The sequence below is a fragment of the Argentina silus genome, assembly GCF_951799395.1.
Source record: "Argentina silus genome assembly, chromosome: 6".
Taxonomy (NCBI): domain Eukaryota; kingdom Metazoa; phylum Chordata; class Actinopteri; order Argentiniformes; family Argentinidae; genus Argentina; species Argentina silus.
In genome coordinates, this window is record NC_139660.1 from 4,904,621 (window position 1) to 4,926,606 (window position 21,986).

The following is a 21,986-nucleotide window of genomic DNA, read 5'->3' on the forward strand; positions in this document are numbered from 1 at the left end:
TCAACTGACACAGAGCGCACGTACTATATGCTGTACAGAGCCCTTCTCCCAGCATGCTCTCTGATCCTAACTGTTCTCTGCCCTTCACTCCCTCATCCACTCACTCAGGGTAATAGGGCCCAGCAGCAGCCCACCACATCCCCAAACAGCACCCATGACACTTGACTCAACGCCATGGGAGATGTTGGCTAGCGATTATATATGACACACATGCTCTGTGTGTCTTTGAGTAGGTCTATAATTACGGTAGGTGTGCCAATAGCTGTTCATCAGTGTGATCAATGGGAAGCGTAACGCTATGGTGTTTCAACATGGCTCACCTCCAGGCTCTTCAGACTCCTTACCGGACCCTTGGGCCTGCTGAAGCGGAGTTTAGTGTTGCTCTATTGACAGACAACTTTGTCAACTTTGGAGGTCTTTTCATTAACCGGCTCATAGGGTGGGAAGTGGTTTTGAGTGAAATGGGATCTCAAATAGAATGAGCTGAAATTCAGAACTTTGTGATGCATCACTGAGTTGTTAGTGTTCATAATATGGATGGGTGTAAGGCAATATGGCTCAAATTCCACCTAGCCTAACAGAGCCCTGTCGCCATATTGCTAATACCCATCCAATCCTCTCAGATCTACAGGAAGTGCCTCGACGAGGTCAATGTGGAATTAGGTACTTGTGCCTGTGCGTCCTAGACGGAAAGCTGACCCTATGCTCTTCCTCTCTCTCCTCTCCCTCCTCTTCCTCCCTCAGACAGGCAGACGGACAGACGGCAGGACGGACACGCGGGCGGCGGCTGTGATTGGCGGCTCGGCGGCAGGCTGGTGGAAGATGTCGTCGGGGGCCGGCGGGAGGGGCGGGCGGCGGCTCAGGGGGACGGGGGGAAGCGGCGGAGGAGGGGGAGGCAGGGCGGGGGAGGCAGAGGAGGGCCCGGTGGGCATCCCCTTCCCCGAGCACAGCGCAGACATCCTGGGCAGCCTGAACAAGCAGCGTCTGAGCGGGTTACTGTGCGACGTGCTATTGGTCACCCAGGAGAGGGAGTTTCCCGCCCACCGCTCCGTCCTGGCGTCCTGCAGCTCCTACTTCCACAAGCTCTTCACCTCGGGCGCCGCCGCCGACCAGCAGAACGTCTACGCCATCAACTTTGTGGCGGCTGAGGCCTTGGGGGCGCTGCTGGACTTCGCCTACACGGCCACGCTCACCGTCAGTCACAGCAGCGTAGAAGACATCCTGAGCGCCGCCCGCCTGCTGGAGATCCCGCCCGTCCAGGACGTCTGCACACACCTGCTGGACACCAAAGTGCTCTCCCCGCCGGTACGCACCACTAGAAAATACATGTTTGTTCATTTTATTTTATTTTTTATTTTTATTTTTTTAATCCAAAGCAACTTTTAGTATTCAACTAGTGTTGTGATGTTTATTGAGTCTGTGTTTTTAATCTCCAAGTCATAATTACAGTTAACAGATACAGTTGTGTATATGGCTCATGTCAGAGTCAAACTCTGGTGTTGCCAGCAGCGTGTTCCATGCCACCTGAACCACGCCATTGACCCCCCAGGTGCCGTCACCGTGCAAACAAAGACATCCTCCGTTTCTGCCTCTCATCACATCGTCAACACGCTTGCATCATAGCCTGTTTTTCGCTCTCTCACACACACACACACACACACACACACACACACACACACACACGGGCACACACACGGGCACAGGCACGGGCACGGACACGGACACCACGCACCCATACCCCGGGTCACAACAACACTGACCTTTTAACACTTAGTCATGCTGAGCCAATAGTGGTCTCAGGACTGCAGCCTCTTTCACACGCTGCATTCTACAGACCCAGCATATCGCATCTACGCTTCAACATTCACTTGAAGTGAAGCACGTCCTGTAGAATACAGTAGAGAGTGATGGTATTATATAACATATGGATGTTTCTGCTCACCATTTATAGCTGATATGTGAGGGCAGCATGAGTGAATGAACCCTATTTGTCTCTGCATAGGCGGGCAGTGAGCGAGGAGAGGAAGAGGAGGATGACGAGGAGGGAGGGAAGGGTGGCAGAGGAGAGCAGGGGAATCGGCTGCGGGCCCAGGAGTATCTGGAGTACTTCCAGAGGGGGGCGCACTGGAGCAGCAGCTGCAGCACGCCGGAGCTCAGGGACCTGCCCACACACCTGCACTTTAACCATGGCAACGGTGGCCACAGCAACGGGGCCCCTGGGGGCCCCAGCGAGTACTACTCCCCCCTGGCCCTGACCAAGGCCCCCACACATGACCCCGAGGAAGAGGAGGAGGACGACGACGACGAAGGGGAGGCAGCAGCACACGCTGAGACTAGAGACCTGCTGGCCTGGGCGAGGGGCAACGGAGGAGGGCCAGTGGGGTCCTTCTACCCACCGGCCCAGAACGGCCACTTCTACCTCCCCTCGGAGCCCAAACTGGAGCAGGATCTGCAGGGGGAGGAGGAGGAGGACGGGGGGGAGCGGGACGGGGACGGGGACAGGGAGAGGGAGGGGAGGGGCTCGGCCAGCGCCCTCCTGCAGCAGATGATGGACTCCATCGAGAGGCAGAAGGAGCGGGCAGCGGCCGGGGAGGAGCCGGGGGAGGGGGAGGGGGAGGACCCGGACGTGGAGTTTTACTTGAATTACTTTAACAGCACGCAGCACGAGGACCCCGCAGCAGCCGTCGCCGCCGCCGCCGCCGTCTCCCAGGGACTGCTGCCCCTCTGGGCGTCACGGAGCAGCTCCAGCCAAGAGAGAGGGGGGGGAGGAGGGGAGAGAGGAGGGGGGGAGAGAGGAGGGGAGAGAGGAGGAGGAGAGAGAGGAGGAGGAGGGAGCGGAGGAGAGAGGAAGATGCGTTCCAAGGCCTTCCAGAAGTGCCCCATATGCTCCAAGGTCATCCAGGGGGCAGGCAAGCTGCCCCGCCACATCCGCACACACACGGGAGAGAAGCCCTACGAGTGCGCCATCTGCAAAGTGCGCTTCACCAGGTAAGCCCAATTAATGAACTGACCACCCATGTCACGTCTACTAACAGTCTTGAGAAGCGACAGAGAAGAACAGAACTGGGAGGTCACCACAGGCCAAGGACAGTCCTACTTAGCATCATTAACTAACTTAGCTTAGCATTAGGCGCAGGGTACTTACTAACCGACTGGATGTGATCCTGTAATACTAGATGTTTGCTTTTCTTTGGAGAGAAAAAGCCAGAGAAAAAGCTGGCAAACAAGCAAATAAACAAGCGGCGTGATTAACGTACTCTCGCCCCGTTTGCTCGTCGGGCTCGCTCTGGCGCCAAACCACCGCCACGAAATGTGAACCAGAGATGAAAATGGTTGATATTTCATCGACTGGAAGGGGTCAGGCCGTCGTAAAAGAGAGCGGTTTTATAGTGACCCGCGACCCACAGCGAAGCAAAGTCCTGGAATTTTAACAGGGGGGTCCTATAAAAGAGTTGTGACACGGCGGCGTCGGCAGGCTGTTATCTAGACACTGGGAGGAGGCAGCTATAAAGTGTAGGGCCGTGATAGAGAGGGGGGATTACGGGCAGAGTGGTGCCCTATCTGTGCCAATGCAGTCATTTGAACTTGTGATCCCTAGTAATGTTGATTATTGCCCACGGCAGAATGGTCCCTCACTCTCTCTCTCTCTCTCTCTCTCTCTCTCTCTCTCTCTCTGTCTCCCCCCCCCCCCTCTCTCTCTCCCTCTCACTGTCCCCCCCCCCCTCGCCAGCTAATGAAATCCGCTGTGTGCTCGTTGTTTGGCTGAGCGGGGCTAGAGTAGAGCAGACGACATTTACGTGCTTTCCCCGTACTTAAGAGCGCCACCTCTTCCTTGAAACTATCCCCTTAATGAATTAATCAAGGGACTTGCATTGGAAATAGATGTACACCAGAAATACCCAGGAGTCAGGACCCATTGTGTCTGCAGGCAGGACAGATCTAAATTTGCCATGGAGGTAAATGTGTCCGGCAGTGGGAAGGGGGTAGGAAGGGGGTATTGTAATCTTAATCCTGTTTGATCAGCGTTGAGAGTGTGCCTTGCGCTGTAATAAATCACTCCTGTCCTTTAAATAATTCACCTCTGTCAGTGTGGCACTTTGTCCCGTGCGTGAGCGTGCGCATGTGTGTGTGTATGTGTGTGTGTGTGTGTGTGTGTGTGTGTGTGTGTGTGTGTGTGTGTGTGTGTGTGTTCTTGTGGGTGACACAGTATAAATTCATCTGATGTACGCGTGTGCTGCTTGTGTGTGTTTATTTGTTTGTTTGTTTATATGGCTGCTATAATCCTGTCACACATGCCATGTTGAGTTGATTTAGGTGTACTCTGCCCCGGGTGTTGTAAGGCTGTAGGGCAGGCAGGCAGGCAGGCTATGAGACAGATAAAGTAGAGCCTATAACCACCATTAGAATGGGATGATCTTTGCTCTCTGTCTGTTAAGATGCCACGCTGCCTCTGTTTTACATGGTGGCTGTCTGTGGGTATGCGGCAGGTGACAAGAGGGTTTTAGTGGTTGTCCTGTCTCAGGTGTTTATTTGTCACTATTAACCTGTAGTGTTAGCTGTGGTTCAGTGGTTAGGGTTAGGGTTAGGGTTAGGGTTAGGGTTCAAAGAGTAGGAACTATTGGCAGTGTGATTGATTGGTGAAGATGTTTGCCAACAAGCTGGAGCTGTCCTCATTAGCCGTTCAAGCATTGAATACATATTGTACTGTAGCTAAAACCTCCTGAAACTGTCATCTCATCTGTCAACTCAGTCATCTAAAGGAATGGCAGCCGGTATATTTTCCTGTTGAAACGATGATCTGCTCCCTATTCTCACGTTGAACTTGTGAACTCCTTTTTCATTTCACAAGCTTGTTTTATTTCACAGGCTTTTCAAAAACACCTTAAACCATTCCGAAATGTAATCCGTGAAGGTAGATGAACAGGGCACGGACTCCTGAGGTCCTGTGAACCTAGCCACGCTTTGGACGTTGAGCCCCCCCAGTCAGCTTAAGTGAAACATGGTGTAGATAAAGACATGTTTAGTTTATGACTTATCCTCAGCCGACCCGGCCGTCGCAGAGTAAACAGCTTGGACGCGTTCCATCAGTTGTTAGCGTGAAGGACATTTAAACCGACAGGTAAACAACTACCATATATAACGTCACACTACGGTAGGCGTGGTGTCCCGTATGCCCTATACAATATATAACCTGCATTTTAGGTCACACAAATTACACAAGTTTATGAGAAACCATCCCTCCATGTAACAAGATGTGTACTACGTGCTTCAAAGTAAAACAAAATTATAATTAGAGTGGGAAAATATAGGCCTACACTTTTTGGAAATGGCTGTGCAAATGTACATAGCCATGTGTCTTTATGTTTTGATGTTTGACTGATGGTTATAGTTTAGTTCAGATGTTTAGTATTTTAACTGCCCCACGTCATTGAACCACCTCTCGAGACTCATGCTGTATACCGCATGTCCCAGTAGTGGTAATGATCTAATTGTTTTATTCCGTATTTGATCAGATCTTGTGTGTATGATCTAATTGTTTTATTCCGTATTTGATCAGATCTTGTGTGTATCTCTCCTCTCCAGGCAGGACAAGCTCAAGGTTCACATGCGAAAACATACGGGAGAGAAGCCTTACCTGTGCACGCAGTGCGGGGCCGCCTTCGCCCACAACTACGACCTGAAGAACCACATGCGCGTGCACACCGGCCTGCGGCCCTATCAGTGCTCCAGCTGCTTTAAGACGTTTGTGCGCTCAGACCACCTGCATCGGCACCTCAAGAAAGACGGCTGCAACGGCATCCCTTCCCGCCGGGGGCGTAAGCCACGGGTTCGGGACCCCGGGCTCTTGGACGCCCCCCTGGGGCTGGCGGGCTCTGGCCCCGTCCCTCGCAGCGGTAGGGGCAGACGGCGCCTGGAGGTAGCCTCGGCTGCAGCGGTGGAGGGGGCCTCCAGGGCCCACGCACACAGTCCTCAGCTGCAGGGGAGGGCAGGGGAGCCGGGGCCCTGAGACAGCAGAGCAGGGGGACGCTGGATGGACGCCATAGTTATAACGGGCCCGAGAGGGGGCCGTCGAAATGAGAGGAGGAAAAATACACGCTAAGGCAAACAAAAAAAAACAACAACTAACTATTCCTCTATAAACCAAATCAGGGTGTCACAAAATCTAATCTTTAAGTTTTTTGATTTTTTTCTCCCTTTGCTTTAGGAAACAGAGTTAGACACACTCGAGTCAGTGGTCTTGTAAAGAGCAAAGAACGCTTCAAATCACACACCCATGATGTCTCCTTTCTGGGTCATTTCTGTCTGATCTGGGTTTTTGTACATTGGCAAAAAAGTGCTTTGGTATATGCATAACAAAAACAGAAAAACTCTGAGCAACTATGCAGTTGATATTCATAGATGTTGTTGGTTTTGTCCTCAGAGCCTTCAAACTATGGGCAAGGTGTCAGTCACACATATACACACCTACTGGCTGCTGCACGGGTGAACTGAGTATGCTCTCTTGTATTCAGATGGAAAGCAACCAATCTTTTTCTATTCTTTTGCAGGTCTAAAATGTACAGTTACCATAGAAACAATATTGTCTCACTATGGCAATATTATGCAAGATAGATTTAACTCAACCACAACTCTGATGCAGCATCATTTTTCTAAATGCTCCAGAAAGAATCAGACAAGGGTTTGATTTAAGTGTTACTTACTCTATAAAATATATTTTAAAAAAAAATCTTATGGTTCATCTTTTTAAAAATGTTCACGTCGAGTCAAATCCACGTTTGGGGGGGCTCTTCCGTTGCAGGGGAATAGGGAACGCGAGGGCAGGAGGGTCTGTGTTTCTAAAGCACCACCATCGTCATTTTGCCAGTTGGCTTCGACCATGCCGCCTCGCACCCCTCACCACCCTGCGATTTCAGCATTTCTATTTTTCTTTTTGATTTGTCTTAATTTTTGTTGTTGTTTTATTGTTGTTGTTTGTTCCTTTTTAAGTTGACTGCTTTGGGTACTTGACACTTTACATTTGTATACATGTATATACATTAGGTGGTGATGATGATGATGATGACATTGGTCCCTTTTTAATGCTGAGGTATATTACCATTACCAATCGGGTTTTTCCTTTGGCTTGACGTCAGATTTCTCACAGAGTGAAGCTTGTGGGTAAAATTAACAAGAAACTGTTTGAATGTTATAAGAAGAAAACATTGAATTGAGAAACCCATTGGTCCTAAACTTAACATTTGAGATGTAGAGTTCCTGCCCAAAGGAAGAAGAGACCGATGTGCTTATAACTATGTGCAGTTCTGCAGGATCTGCTCTCTGAGTGAGAAAGAGCGCGTAGCGTTAAACCAACAGCTGGTTCAAAGACGAAAAGGCAGGAAGTCTGAACTGAATGATGAGAGAATGAGAATGAGAGTGGAGGAGAGATGAGCACCTTTTATACGTTTGCACAGCTTTACTAAAGATATCCAACAGAGAGAGAGAGAGAGGTATATTTAAAATAGGTTGTGGAGAGAGAAAAAGAGGTGTATAGTGCTTATTCCAATCTTTTTGCCCTAGGGACCACGAAACCATGAGGAGACCTGTGTGAAGAGGAGAGCAATAAATACCTGTCCAAGTTGGGAGGCCAAATAAGCGCACAGCTGCAGCTTGGTGGTGGGGGAGGGGTGGCCAGGCGAGGGGAGGGGGAGGGGTAGGGGGAGGCGAGGGAAGGGAATGGGAGTGGGAGGGGGATCTCACAATGTCTGTTGCATTCCAAAAAATAATCTCCCCCGGCACAGCCACGTTTCCAGGCAGATTCTGGGATCAAATCAGGCCTTTTCTCCCCCACTTTAGTCCTCCAATGCCCCTGAACCAGCCTGCAGGGGATATTAAAGCCTGGTGTTAGTGTTAGGTCATGGCGTGGTCGCTGGCAGATTGGTGTGTGTGTGTGTGTGTGTGTCTGTATGTGTCTGTGTGTGTGTGTGTGTGTGTGTGTGTGTGTGTGTGTGTGTCTGTGTGTGTGTGTGTGTGTGTGTGTGTGTGTGTGTGTGTGTGTGTGTGTCTGTGTCTGTGTCTGTGTCTGTGTCTGTGTCTGTGTCTGTGTGTGTGTGTGTGTGTGTGTGTGTGTGTGGCAGACAGACCAGCCCAGGGTCTCTCTCCATGGCCACATCAGCGCAGTGTGACTCACTCACAAGCTGGGAGTGTCAGCTCCTCCAGTTTGTGGGCACGTCCAAACATGCACCCCAAACTGCCAGTGCACTTGAAGCCAGGCTCCCACTAAAGTGGGCGAAAACACAGGGGTTGTCAAGTCAGCAGGGCCGTTGGGTGTTGCACCACAGACTTGGCATGTGTTTGGATACAGTCATTGACTCTCGTACATCTGGATATGTTGGTCTTGTGAGAGAGTCTTGGTCTGTCCACTGGCTGTGGTTTTAACCCAGACTTGTAAATTGACTTGGTGGGCAAAGGAGAACGAATATATGTTGTTAGAGCTCCCCCCCTGCCACTGCTGCAGTTCTGTGACTTGAGTATCAGTCCTTTGCACCTTAATGGGAAAGAAACAGGTTCTGAATGCACTTTGTTACTGAGAAGGGCACTTTTGTCAAAGAAACGGGTACTTTGAAACGAACCAGGGAGAATTTAGCTTGATATCCCATCCCAAGTGGCGATGTTGAGCTTGTTCCCTCGTTTTGTTCAGTTTTTGACAACTAGCTGCCAAAAAAGATATGTATACGTGTTTCGGGTCTCTTAAGAGAAGTCAGGCGGGTTCAGAAACGAACATGTTGGGTTTTGTGACCTTAAAAACTTTTAAAAGACGAAATAACCCCATGTAACTGATTGCACTTGAAGTTAGGTTTGGTATAAAAAACAAAAGATCTAGTGAGATGTCTATATTCATGTCTTAATACAGAGCAGTGGAACAGAGGGTTAGGGAGGGGTAGAGAAGGAGGGGGTGGCGGCAGCGCGCGCACGTGTGTGTGTGTGTGTGTGTGTGTGTGTGTGTGTGTGTGTGAGTGTGTGTGTGTGTGCGTGCGTGCGTGCGTGTGTGTGTGTGTGTGTGTGTGCGTGCGTGCGTGCGTGTGTGTGTGTGTGTGTGTGTGTGTGTGTGTGTGTGTGTGTGTGCGTGCGTGCGTGCGTGCGTGTGCGTGTGCGTGTGTGTGTGTGTGTGTGTGCACGGCTAGAGGGTCTCAGGGCAAGCCTGTATAAACAAACTATATCTCCACCCATCTGTTCACCAGCTCCCCTCTCACAGTTCCAGATATTATCACAAGGCAAAGTGAAACACTTTCAGACCAAACCCCACACTCAGCGTCCCTGTTTCAAGTTGTGGCTAGCGTTGGGTGTTTTTACGTCATGCCTAATCCACCCCCCTCAAGACGCTTTTCTTCATTGTCAGGGCTGGTTAGGTGAGTTTTCAGGGCTTTATTTTCTATTGAACTCCTTATTACCAGGGAATTCGTTATTGCACAGTTGGACTCCTTCCGTAAGATGAATGTAAGATACAAGCGATGGAGTATCTGGATTATGGACATCTCCACAGATTAACTCAGACTACGATATTATAGATAAGACTGAAATTATATTATAGTTGAGCTCAGTGTATGCTGATAACAGCTATGGTCAGATGATGTCACCCCGCAAAAGCATACAGTATGTAGCCCTTAAAAGCCATCAAAATTGTTAAAGTACTTGGGCACTTCCAATTGAGTATCTCAAGTTGTACTGCATGCCTATTTTTAGCAACTTGGCTAAGGCAACGTTTCCCCTAGATTGTGCATGGGGCACTCTTATAGAGTTATCCCTAAGTTGCTTTTCATGTCTAGTCATGGGTATGGAAGTAATACCCAATATGTTATATCCAGTCTGAGACCCTCTGTGACCAGGCCACACACACCGAAGCCCACCCCACCCTCTCAAAATGTATGCAGCAGTTTGTGTGAAATCATACAAAATTTACTTGAGTTCACATTCTCTCTCTCTTATTTTCAGTGAACTTCAGAATCAATGGTGTAGACCAAATAGCTTCTCCTTTATGTCTATGTAAAAACTTTTTTTTCTTTTTTGTTTTTTTTAAAAAAAAGGTGTCGCTACAGCTTAACTTCTTTCTTTTGTTTTTCTAACAAATGTTATGGCTGTGTGTGTGTGTGTGTGGGTGGGGGTGGGTGGAGGTCAGGGTTTGGGATGTGGTTTAGGGAGGGTGGGGTATTTTATGAGGTCGAGGTAAGGGGTGTTTTGGGTGGGGTTGGGATATTGAAGCCTGATAGCACTGGAAATAGTGCTTTAGCTGAGACAGCAAGAGTTTGCACTAAAGTATTGTCCTTGTCCTGCTGTAGGAGAAGGGCAGGAGATCCCCAGCAAGGCCCTTGAGTTCCCGCGAACACAGGGGTGTTACACACTCAACGGTCCAACACACAGAATCCATCCAATCCCCTAAATATAATGAACCATGTCTAGAAATGTAGCAACATTCAACAACCAAACCAAAGCAGAGACAGACTTTCCTGAGTCATTGCACATTTAAGCTACCGATCTTATCTCGGATTTATGGAATTTGAATGCATCAAAACCCGAAGGCTTTTTAAAAGTGTTTGGATTTAACTACGGAGGAGACTGAGATAGTATAACTACAGTCAATCAGATATTCTCTTCCGTGTTAGAAATGTTGCAAACATTCAGGCTCTAATTTCTCGAGGCAACCTCTGAGAGGTAGGCTATTATGAAACCTCTCTGAACAATGCACTTAGGTTAGCATGGTCTGATAGCTGAGATGTATTCAGGTGCCAGACTGGAGGTGTGCTTCAGGTAGAGAGAGTGTTCCCTGGGACTTGGTGGCCTTGGCTGAGGACTAAGCTTTGTTAAATGGGTCCAGTAGCAGTCTGGGGCTGGGGCTGGGGCTGGGGCTGGGGCTGGGGCTCACCACGTGAACATGGAGCTTGGGCCGGAACGTGCCTTAAAATCGAAGGTTTTTAAGAACCACTCTCTTTATTTAACATATAAAATAGCATAATTTGATGCTCTTATTCCAATGATTAGACTTCAAAATATGGGTTTTGTGACCTCTAGAACTTCTGAATATTCTAGAACTTCTGAATATTGGAAGCTGAGTCCTAGTCAGCCACACTTACAGTATGATTCGATTCCCACTGTATCATTTGACCAAACTGCCCTTATATACTCAAGTGATTTGGTGATTTTAAAGAGTTGTCCCCGTTGTGAGAGATCAGACATGTGTTCTGCTGAGTGAGTGGTGTAGCTCTCTGCCACACCGTGTCCCTATGCTCCCATGACTCCACTCCTGGTGCCCCCCCCAGGCCCCAGGCCCCAGCCTGAGCCCTAGACCACAGCTACTCTGACACACGCTACACTGAGAGAAGTGTCTCACAACTCCTTCAAGACTTATCGCTGGTGTGTATCCAAAATCCAAACAATATTGTATTCCTAATTTATTTAAAGAGACAAAATTGTCTGAGAGAGCATTAGTTAAAAAAAAAAAAAAGAAAGAAAAAAAAACAGCAACACAACACTTTGATAACAATTATAACTGTAATAATCACAGGAACAGGAGTAGATGGTAGCGATGATGATGATGATGATGATGATGATGATGATGATGATGGATGATGATGATTTGTTTTGTTGTTGCTGCACCCACCTGAATTTCCAGGCTCTTGGAAACACAGCAAGCAGAGTGTGACATATGCAGTACAGCCCCATGCACAGCACGGCTCTGGCACCGCCACAGTCATCCCTCGGTCTTTCGGAGAGGCTGCTGTCTGTTGCCCAGTTGGTTGGGCATCAGTTTGCACTTGGAGCCCCTCTCATAGGTCCATAGGGTACATTGGTTTGGTTTGCACACGCGGGGAGGGTCAGGGTCGGGGAGGTGGGAGGGGAAGGGAGTGGTCATAGCAGGGATGACGCGGGAGAGACTGGCTGAGAGATGCTGTGCTGTGCAATGGTTAAAGATTGGTCCATCCTTTGCTGTGTTTCATGGGTGAATGGAATGGCGTAATGTAACAAAATGGCGGACGTAGGGGAGTCACAGAATAACTCATGATGTGGTAACTGTTGTGGGGGAATGTTGATACATTTTCTGTGTAATTTCTTCTCAGGTGGAAAAACACTGCAATGCAATTGTGTTCCAGTGTCTGTTCAGTTTGCAGTTTGACCCGCCCCAACTAAGTAACATCCCTTTCTTTGCCTTCCGTGTACAATTGCAAAATTGCACAAATGTTTGACGAAATAGTTCCTGGAAAGTAGAGAGTGAGTGGAGACAGTTCCCCATTGTCATGTGACTGTGACCCCCCTATTACTTTACCTAATGTTGATTCAATAGATTGTCTATGGGAGCAAACGAGTGATGAGGAGTCGGTCTTAATCAGATTGTATCATGGATAAAAGTAGCAGGGTTGGAGAAGCACAGGGCGTGTGTGTGGGTGGGGGGGTGGGCTCTCTCTCTCTCTCTCACTCTCTCTCTGGACCCTAGTTACATCTCTACTGGCTGGCTTTTGATGAGAGATCACAGACCCTCAGCAGGGGAAGCCAGGAGGAAGAGAGAGAGAGGGGGGGGGGGGGAGAAGGGGGGAGAGAATAAGACAAGCGGTTTGAAGTCACCAACCAATAGAGGATACATTCCATAACTTCATATAGTGATTCCCACTTTTGAGTCTTGGCGTGGGGGGAAAGGGAGGGAGGGGGCGGTGGGAGAGAGAAACAGTCAGCGTGTTATCGTTGACTGGTTCAGTCCGTCTGTCCACCTCCCCCCTGTCCTACCCTGAGTCTGACAGACAGGCAGTATACGCCGGGCCTCACAAGGTCTGGCCATCCAACTGCCTGTCTCTGCTTCTGCGATTGTAACAAAGCACTTTGCGAAAGGCCATCCAGAATATTGTGTGCTGTTGTCTTATGGTTATCACTATTGTTCTTATTGTTGTTATTGTTGTTGATGTTTTTGTTATCTCATTATGGATGATTATTATTTAAATGCAGCAACTACATGAGAAATGATAAAAGACTTGAATATTTGATATTTGGGTTGAAGTCCATTCGAGCTGCCGCCCCACTAGGCCCGTACAGAACAGGATACACCTCTCTGGTCGACCACCACGTCACCTGATAGACGCAGCTCAGTGCATTCTCATCCTCTCTCAACACACAATCTCAAATCATATTGGAAAAAAAAGTCATATAATCTCATTTTGGTTGAGAGTTATTTTCCTACAGAACAGTTGTGAAGCTTTCCGAGAAGGCTAGCTGTGCTGAATGTCAAACATGCAGTACTTGTAGGGTTTTCAAATCTGTGTTATCAGATCTCTCACTTATACATACTGTAGCTACTACCACAGAATGCTCTTCTTCATTATTGTTTGTGGTGTCTCTTTGCCTGCAATAGCGCCCCTTGTGTAACAAAAGTAAATTGCTGGATCTGGTATCCTTGAATCATTCTGAAAGAGAGAGAGAGAGACGTGAGAATAGATGTGACCAAAAATCATTGTGCAGTTGTGTGATGTATAGAATGAACGGAATTTAAGGTTTTACGGAATCAATACACCTATTGGTTGTCCTTGACATTGATTGTCAATCAAATCAATTTTAGTAGGCCTATTGCAAAATGGTGTCATGTATAATGATCAGCATACACAGACATACAGTTTAAGGAGGGAGAAGAGTGGAAGCATTAGTTTTAGATTGGATTTGAACTGTGATTATCAAGATAACCATTCACACTAGATTCAGACTTCTCCAGGGCACATTTGGGGGCGGCAGAGGTATATTCTCTGTCTCTCAGGCTTGGACGCTAAAAACCCTGTCCTCTTCAGAAAAGTCCTTTTCTTTAACATTGTCCATCAGTCAGTCTCTGTTGGAAGCTACGGGGAATAGGTGGTTTTTGGAGAATTTGCACTTTTGGCTACGAAAATAAATTGTATTGTATATGAGACCACTAAATCCACACCGTCTAAACCATATAATTCCATTTTGTTTTTGTTCTGTTTTTTCTTTTTTTTCTTTTTTTTAATATATCCAAAAATGTCTGGCGTCCTGGTTTAAAGAAAACAAGATCTTTCTATTAAAAAAAAACAATGGTTGAGACTTTTTGTGTGCATGCTCCTTGTCTCTGTTTCATACCCACACATGCCCACATCACAGTACTTATTCCTCACACTATGACAACAAAGTGAGTAGTAGTATAAGTAAAATGCATTCACAATGATAGCCTACATTCATTGAATACATTTAGACCATGATTAAAAGGCGTCCAAGTGACAAATACAGAACCTTTTCTATTGTGGTTAAACTGATGTATTGCATGTTGGAGGCATTGCATAGACGAGACGTGAGCACGGTCTTGTCAGTCCTTGTCATAGGGCTCGTGCTGTTGACGTCACACCTCCGTTCCTTCAACATGCAGTACATCAGTGTAATCACAAGGTGGCAGTACACTTTCTGTTTTGGCCCAACCATACGAGAAACATAACTGAATCCCTGTGGTGACAAATGCTACTGCACACACACACCAACTTGCTGCCTCACATTTTGTCAGATGCTCTGAAGCATTTTGTCAGATGCTCAGTGAAATTATGTAGCCTATTCCTATACCCACACATACAGATAAATAATACACATCACATTTACAGTATGTATAATTAGGATACCTCTCAAACATTTTTGTGTGTTCCTTTAGCTATGGCCTATATATGACCCTGATTTCACACTAAATTCATTGTGTGTGTGTGTGTGTGTGTGTGTGTGTGTGTGTGTGTGTGTGTGTGTGTGTGTGTGCGCGCGTGCACATGAGTGTGTGCTTACGTGTGCGCTTGTGTGTGTGTGTGTGTATGTTAATGTCTACATTTTACATTTACATTTTAGACATTTAGCAGACGCCTTTATCCAAAGCAACTTACAACAAGTACATTTGTCTAAGTAAGTGAATCATCTATACATCAGTCATCATAAGAAAAACAAATCTATGCTAGGAAGAGGGGCCATTGGCAGTCACAATGCTAGAAGAAGGAAAATGTATTTATTTATTTTATTTACAGTAGAGAAACTCTACAGGGGGGTAGTGGGGATGAAGAGGTCTTTAGGAGAGACAGTCAAGATGTAGCCTGAAGAGGTCTTCAGTCTACGGCAGAAGATAGGTAGTGACTCTGCAGTCCTGACAGCAGTGGGAAGCTTGTTCCACCAGTGGGGCGAGCACCAGGGTCTTGAATCTGATGCAAGCTGCTACCGGGAGCCAGTGAAGGGTGTGAAGGAGGGGGGTGACATTGGAGAATTTTGGGAGATTGAACACCAGACGGGGAGAGTTAAAGCCGGATTGGTGAGCGTCAAGGAGGTTGTTCTGAAGGATATAGTGAGACAGCACGTTCAATGGTTTTAGATAAGGGTTAGGGTTAGGGTTAGGAGGTGGGTTGAGGAGTGAGGAAAGGATGGTCAGTGGACAGAGAGAGTTGAAGGATGAGGTAAGAGTGCGACAGGGGGGTGGAGGAGGCTGCATCAGTGGATAGAAGGGAGAAGGATTCAACAGACGGTAGGGAGGATAAGACAGGAAGAGAGAGCGGTGAGGGAGAGGGTACGCAGGTTGCGACGAGAGGATACAGTGTGGGAAAGGGAGAAGGATACAAAATGATGATCAGAAACTGGAAGAGGGGTGACAGTAAGGTTGGAGGTATGGGGGATCTGGTGAAGATACGGTCGAGCTGATTGACCGCCTTATGAGTCGGAGGAGAGTGGGACAGGGTAAGGTCGAAGGAGGAGAGAGGGTCATGTACTCCAGACGAGTGAAGCTTCTCTGACTGGATGTCACCCAGTAGTGAGAGCGGTGTGCCGTCCTCGGGGAAGAAGCTGAGAAGGACATCATCTCTTCTAAGAAGTCGCCAAGCTGACCTGGGGGACGGTAGATAACAACAATGTGAAGTTTGACTGGGGAGGTGACAGAAACAGCATGGAATTCAAAGGTGGATATAGACAGGTGTGACAGGGGTTAGGGTTAGGACATCATGTGACCGCTTAGGTGAGAAGAGGAGTCCTGAGGAGGCCTCCCCCTCGACCAGAGAGTCTGGAGGAATGAGAAAAGGAGTAGGCATCAGAGAGGGCTGTCTCTGACTATGCAATGTCCACTGGCTCTGCCCTGCTGTCCTCTGTCTTCCTGTGTGTCTCTCCATGTCTGATTCCCTCAGGCTGTCCTGTGGGGTGAGCGGGGTCATGTGACAGCTCATTAACCCCACCCCTGCTCACTGCAGTCAGTCCCCAGGCCCTGCTCAGCAGCCCCCACCCCAACCACCCATCTCCTCACACACGCACGTCTAATGCCCCACTAATGACAGTTAAGCAGACTAAGAGCCCACTGTGTGCGTGGCAAGTTCTCTGAAATTGTGCGTGTGTGTGTGTGTGTGTGTGTGTGTGTGTGTGTGTGTGTGTGTGTCGGTCTGTCTGTCTGTGTATAATATATATATATATATTTTATATTATATTTTTTTTATGTATCTGTGTTTTCAAGAACTCAGTCAAAAAACAAAACATTATCACGGAGGAACACTTTGTACAACCCCTTTGAATCAATTAATGAAGATGAGGTGCTATATCTTTAGGCTTGATACGATAAAGACATGTGTAATGCATTTACAGCCCAGTAGGATATGGTGTTATTTTCCATGTTCAGGCCTCGTTTGTTGTAGTCAAAACATATTGGATAAGAGGCTCGGCAGCACTTGAGGGCGTAAGAGATGCCTGGGAGCTGTTGTCTGCTGTCTCTGGTGACATTGTTCTCTCAGTTTGAAGTGTGTGTGTGTGTGTGTGTGTGTGTGTGTGTGTGTGTGTGTGTGTGTGTGTGTGTGTGTGTGTCCTCTTCGTTATAACCTGAGGTAGTTGGGCCCCCTGTTGTTTTCACAATGAACACTTGGAAATGTGCTTACTGTAGAGGGAAACAAGGTAACACACTATCCTCATTTTCCTCTTTCTCTGCGGAAAATGTCCCTGCTTTTGCATGTGTTCGGTTATAATACTCAAGATATGTATCTCTATGATACAGATTTCTCCCAGGGAGTATTTTCATTCAGATCAGATGCCTAACTAGACAATATGACAATAATTAGGCGCTGCCAGAGACATGTGTTCTTTCTTATGTTGATCAGGGACATTGACCCTTCACCTCTCCACCCCTGTAGCCCTCCTACACGTCCACCCCCCACTCAGCCCAACTCCCACCAGGAAGCATTCTGGGGGACGGGAGAGGCTCGGAGCCTCCCCTCTGGCCATTCCCCTCCCCAGAGAAGAGGGCTGAGGTGCCTTTAAACCACTGCGGCAAAAACCCCACCAAAACTCTGCAGTCATTAATATGCAAAAATGCAAATGAGTAGGTAATTAAGAGCCGGAGCTCTCTGGAGGCTCTTTGATTGCTAATGAATTCTAATCTGCAAAGAAAGGGGGGAGGGGAGGCACACAAAAAAAGGATGAAAGAAAATAAAGAAACAACGAAAAGAGAGAAACCCAAAACCCTAAATTTGTCAGTTATTCATAACTTTATGAAATCAAAGTTATTACCTGCGGGTCATACAATCTAGAATTAACCCAAAAATGTTAACCAATTACAAGGTGGTATGTAGTATGTACACTGGTCACCAGTATTTTAGAGAATATCGATGTGCACTAGATACTAGATAATAGGGGACATTATTGTGCCATTTTGCAGAGCCCATTCGACCTACAATAGGTCATGAATGAACTGAAAGGTCACTGTGAACTATTAAGTATCATAGTATACTGATCTGTTTGTAGTGAGAGAACGTAAGACACAGTAAAGCAGATTAGAACATACTGGCAAACAGGGAGACTTCTGACGTCTTAAAAAGAAAAAAGGAAAAAAGGTCAGGTATCTCGGCAGAACGCGCCTTGCAGCAGCAGCTGTGTTGTGGAGTAGAGGAGATGTCATTTCATCACTTTGTGAGCTATAACGCCGCCCCCCCCCCACGCCCCCTCCCCCCACCCCCCTTCTACACACACACACGCACACACAAACACACACTGCTGTTATTGTTGTTCCAGTGCTCCCACAACACCAACAATCTCTTCTCCCTCCCCCACTCTCACATCTATCTCCCTTTCACTCCTTCCCTTCCTCCTTCTGTCCTGAATCTCCCTGACATGTCTGCTTGAATTGACTTAGAGTCAATTCAACTCCTGATCTGATTGTAATCATATGACTTTCCCCGCACCTCCTGCTCAATATGAGACTATTATATCATATTCTCCAAATGTCAAGAGACCAATGATAGGGCAGTGTGAATATTGTCAGGGATACTCTCTTTCTCCTTCTCTCTATTTCTCTCATTCTCTCTCTCTCTTGTTCTCTCTCTCTCATTCTCCCTCTCTCTCACTCTTGCTCTCTCTCTCTCTCTCTCTCTCTTTCTCTTTCTCTTAACCCCAGTCATGTTTCTGTTCTCCCCCGTTTTGTGGCTCAATCCCCCCCCCCCCCCCCCCCCCTCGCCTCATTTTCTGCTCTCTTTTCCTCGCTCATGCGACCACAAGTCTGCTCGGTGGTGGAGTTCTGAGGTGCCTGGGTTTGTCAACAGGAAGCCCGTGTTCTGCTCACTGTACCTGAAGCGTGGGTGGCAGAGCAGGGGCTACCCATGGAACTACTGTGCAATAATGGGATTCCAAGATGGCAGGGGTGTCATAAAATTACCAGACTGAGCAGGCAGTGTCCGGAAGCCTCGTGTTAAATGGGACCATGGGGAGGGGAAGGGGATTGTTGTTGTTGTTTTATAGATTCATAGGTTGTTGACTTGCTTTGTTTGTCTGTGACGTTTATGTATTGTGCTCAATTGGGCTCTGGGATGTTTGGGAGATTAATTTTATGTTCAATCCCCCAAACTCATGTTTTGCTCTACAGAGCTCTGCAGAAATGATAGTTTAGAATAAATAATGCATTTTTCATTAGAAATACTACTTAAGTTCACCATTGTGTTCATGTGAACTTGTTCTCTGTGTGCCTTTCGATATGAACTCTGTTTTTCTAAACTATCTGAATTTGTGAAGGTGTCACGTCTTCACACATCACAAACAATCCCTAAGCGTGTTCCATCACATGGCTAACCTAACCTAAGCTAACCTTGTGGGTCATTTCATTGTTTAATCACTTGCCGTTCTTTTCTTTTTGCACATTGCCGGTGTTATAAACGTGGGAGTCGATCAGTCTGAGTTTGGACATTTTCTGCCAGGCCTCTGATAGAGCTAGCTCTCTGGGAGTCAGTTTACCGCGAGCCCAGAGAGCACAACAGATAGATTCCCCTCTCCTCCCCTTCTGCAGAGATAGACTGAGAACATGGGCAGTCAGCCAACACTATCAATCTATCCCCTCTGCTACCCCCAACCACTCTCATTGGACGACGCCTTTCAAGGGGTAAGGAAACATGAATCATAGCCCATCTATGTGAGGTTTATTCTCTACCCAGTACACGTGTTGTGGATCAAAATCTGTTTTGTTTTGTTATTTTCAGTTAATGACATTCTTGGTAGTGATTGTCATAAGCCTGTAACCAGTTGCAGTGATGGGAGGGGCCAGAGTTGGAGGGGTTGTTGCTGGTCTTGGCCTAGTTTCTTGTCTGATCAGAACCCTATGCACATCTGCCCTTCCCCCACCCCTCACCCAAAGCCTCTACCATTACAGCCATTGGCTGGGAGGGGGCTCCGTGTGTAAGGTAGTGAGCAGTTTGTCTCACTGGTGTGTTATCTAACCTGGTGATGTGGTCTGCATGAGCGACTTCCTATAGAACCAAGATGATGTTGGGGTCGGTGAGAGAGGGCTGGATGTGTGAAATGTAAGAATGTTGAGACAGGTAGCACAGAACCACAATGCATCAGAGAAAAGGTAGTCCTACAGAATATAGCGATTTTTTAAATTTCTAACCTATAAATCTACCTTTTGTGCAGTGTAAAAAAAGAACAAAGAGAAGAAAAAAAAAACACATACTGTATGCTTCTGTGTTGCCTCTCAAGTGAAGAATCCCCAATCTTTATTTGTTTCTGCACTAGCCTATGCATTATTGATTCGCTAAATACATCAGAAATGGCATAATTAGTACACTTAGTAAACAATTATCATTTACATGAATTGATCTGGTATTAAATATTAATATATATGAAATATAAATATTTCATCGATAGTGCAAAAATATATGACCGATTAGCATCAATGTGCGAAACATATGCAAATTTTCCATGTGCATCTGTCGTTAATTACATTTATAGTGTGAGGCGGGGAATGGCTCGAAGGAAGGAATGGGGGCATATCTGGCTGTCTCACACTCCAAGTAATTTCTACCTTGTCCATTGCACTGTTAATGTCTTTGAAGATTGTATATGACATGGCCTGGGTTTTTGTCTGCTCTTCCAGTGTAATAGTGAATAATTGCCTGGGCTGCAATGCTACTGTGCTGTGGCTTGATATCCATCCTACATTATGGTGTGAATTTTGTTTTGTGCTTCAGAATTTAGTTTGTCTATTTCTCTGATATTGATATTGATGCCTAGCTTAAAGACTCCATTTAGGTTCCAATTGTATGTACAATCCCAGTTCCATCCTTCCAATTCTACACCCTGGATTTGACCATCAGCCTTCTACTCAATGCATTCTCGTCCGTGTTCCTTTACTTGAAGGTTTTCTGGATTTTCTCTCTTCTTACCCCCACCCCCACCCCACCCCCCCTCCACCCCTCCACCCCCTTCCCTCTCTTCACTCTGGCTGCCCTTGTACATGCTCTCCATGTCAGGCCCAGCTGTTACTACAAACTACTTGGAGGGCTTACAAGCCTCATTGCTAACACTGACAACTGCACTATTCTTACCCAAAGCCCGACAAACGTGTATACTAGAAAAACACATTTCTCTGGCAATTTCATTTTCAAACAGATGTTTCCATCTGTTTGAATTTTTCTTTTGATTAATACTTACCTCAATTGAGTTTTTTTTTTTTCAAAACTGATGTCAGATTGGTGAATCAGATGCGTGCCCTTTCTTTGATAGCAGCGATCATTTTCTGTTGTTGTTGGTTTTTTCATTCATTCAATGTGTTCAGTGTGTTTGTGTAGGTATTTATGACCCATATGTGCGTTTGTTCCAGGCTGTAACCCCATTACATTCCACAGACGGTCCATGGGACTAATTAATGCACTGAGCTGACGCTTTTTCCTTACCCATGGGACACCCATCTGATTATTTACCTATATCTTCTATTGGCTGCCAATCCCTTCCTCCTTGGTAACCTAAACACTTCGACGTCTAGATAAAAGGAGAAATGGCCTCTGATAATGTGAGACATTCCATAGCATTCCATAGGTTCCAACTGCCCATAGCTTGTATCGCAAGCCTGATTGCTGGGCCTTTCAGGTTAGTTTTTTTTTTATCCAGTCTGAACTAATTTATGTTTGTTATAGTATTTATTATCTCATTCCCGCCTATATCAGAAGAATTTGCTGTTCCTCTATCAAGGTCTAGAGCCCCTGGAATAACTGTGGTTATACAGTATGGAAGACATTGACTCAATTGGGTAGCATAGCTTATGTAGAGCAGCTGTCCAGCACATGCATGTTTAGCAATTGTGGGCTAGTGTGGGACAATCTTTCGAATGTATGCTTCCATTAGGAAGTGAGTGTGTGTGTGTGTGTGTGTGTGTGTGTGTGTGTGTGTGTGTGTGTGTGTGTGTGTGTGTGTGAGTGAGAGAGAGCGAGAGAGAGCGAGAGAGAGCGAGAGAGAGAGAGAGAGAGTTAGAGAGAGAAAGAGAGAGAGAGGGGGGGAATGATATTTTGAGGAAATAAATCTAACACTATTGGTAACACACTTAATATACCATTTTTTTTATAAACGGTTTATACATATTTTATTGAGTGTTAATTAATTATGTTTTTGTTGATCGTTTATAAATCATGATAAACAGTTATAACTCATTGATTTGAATAATCAATGAACATACGCATCCACTTTCTGAGGGCAACTATCGATATTATCATCAAAAC

The 21,986-nt window shown here is 46.7% G+C and overlaps 1 protein-coding gene across 2 annotated transcripts in view; it reads left to right on the top strand.

Moving 5' to 3' along the window:
- The window catches only part of zbtb7a (zinc finger and BTB domain containing 7a), a 21,226-nt gene extending 8,816 nt beyond the window's left edge, over positions 1–12,410 (top strand). For both annotated transcript variants that reach the window (XM_083671654.1, XM_083671655.1), the window contains exons 2-4: positions 745–1,305; positions 2,003–2,988; positions 5,584–12,410. In XM_083671654.1, coding sequence (XP_083527780.1) covers positions 823–1,305; positions 2,003–2,988; positions 5,584–6,007 — 1,893 coding nt within the window. In that variant the 5' untranslated portion in view covers positions 745–822 and the 3' untranslated portion in view covers positions 6,008–12,410. The remainder of the gene's footprint in view (positions 1–744; positions 1,306–2,002; positions 2,989–5,583) is intronic.
- The last annotated feature ends 9,576 nt before the right edge of the window (positions 12,411–21,986 follow it).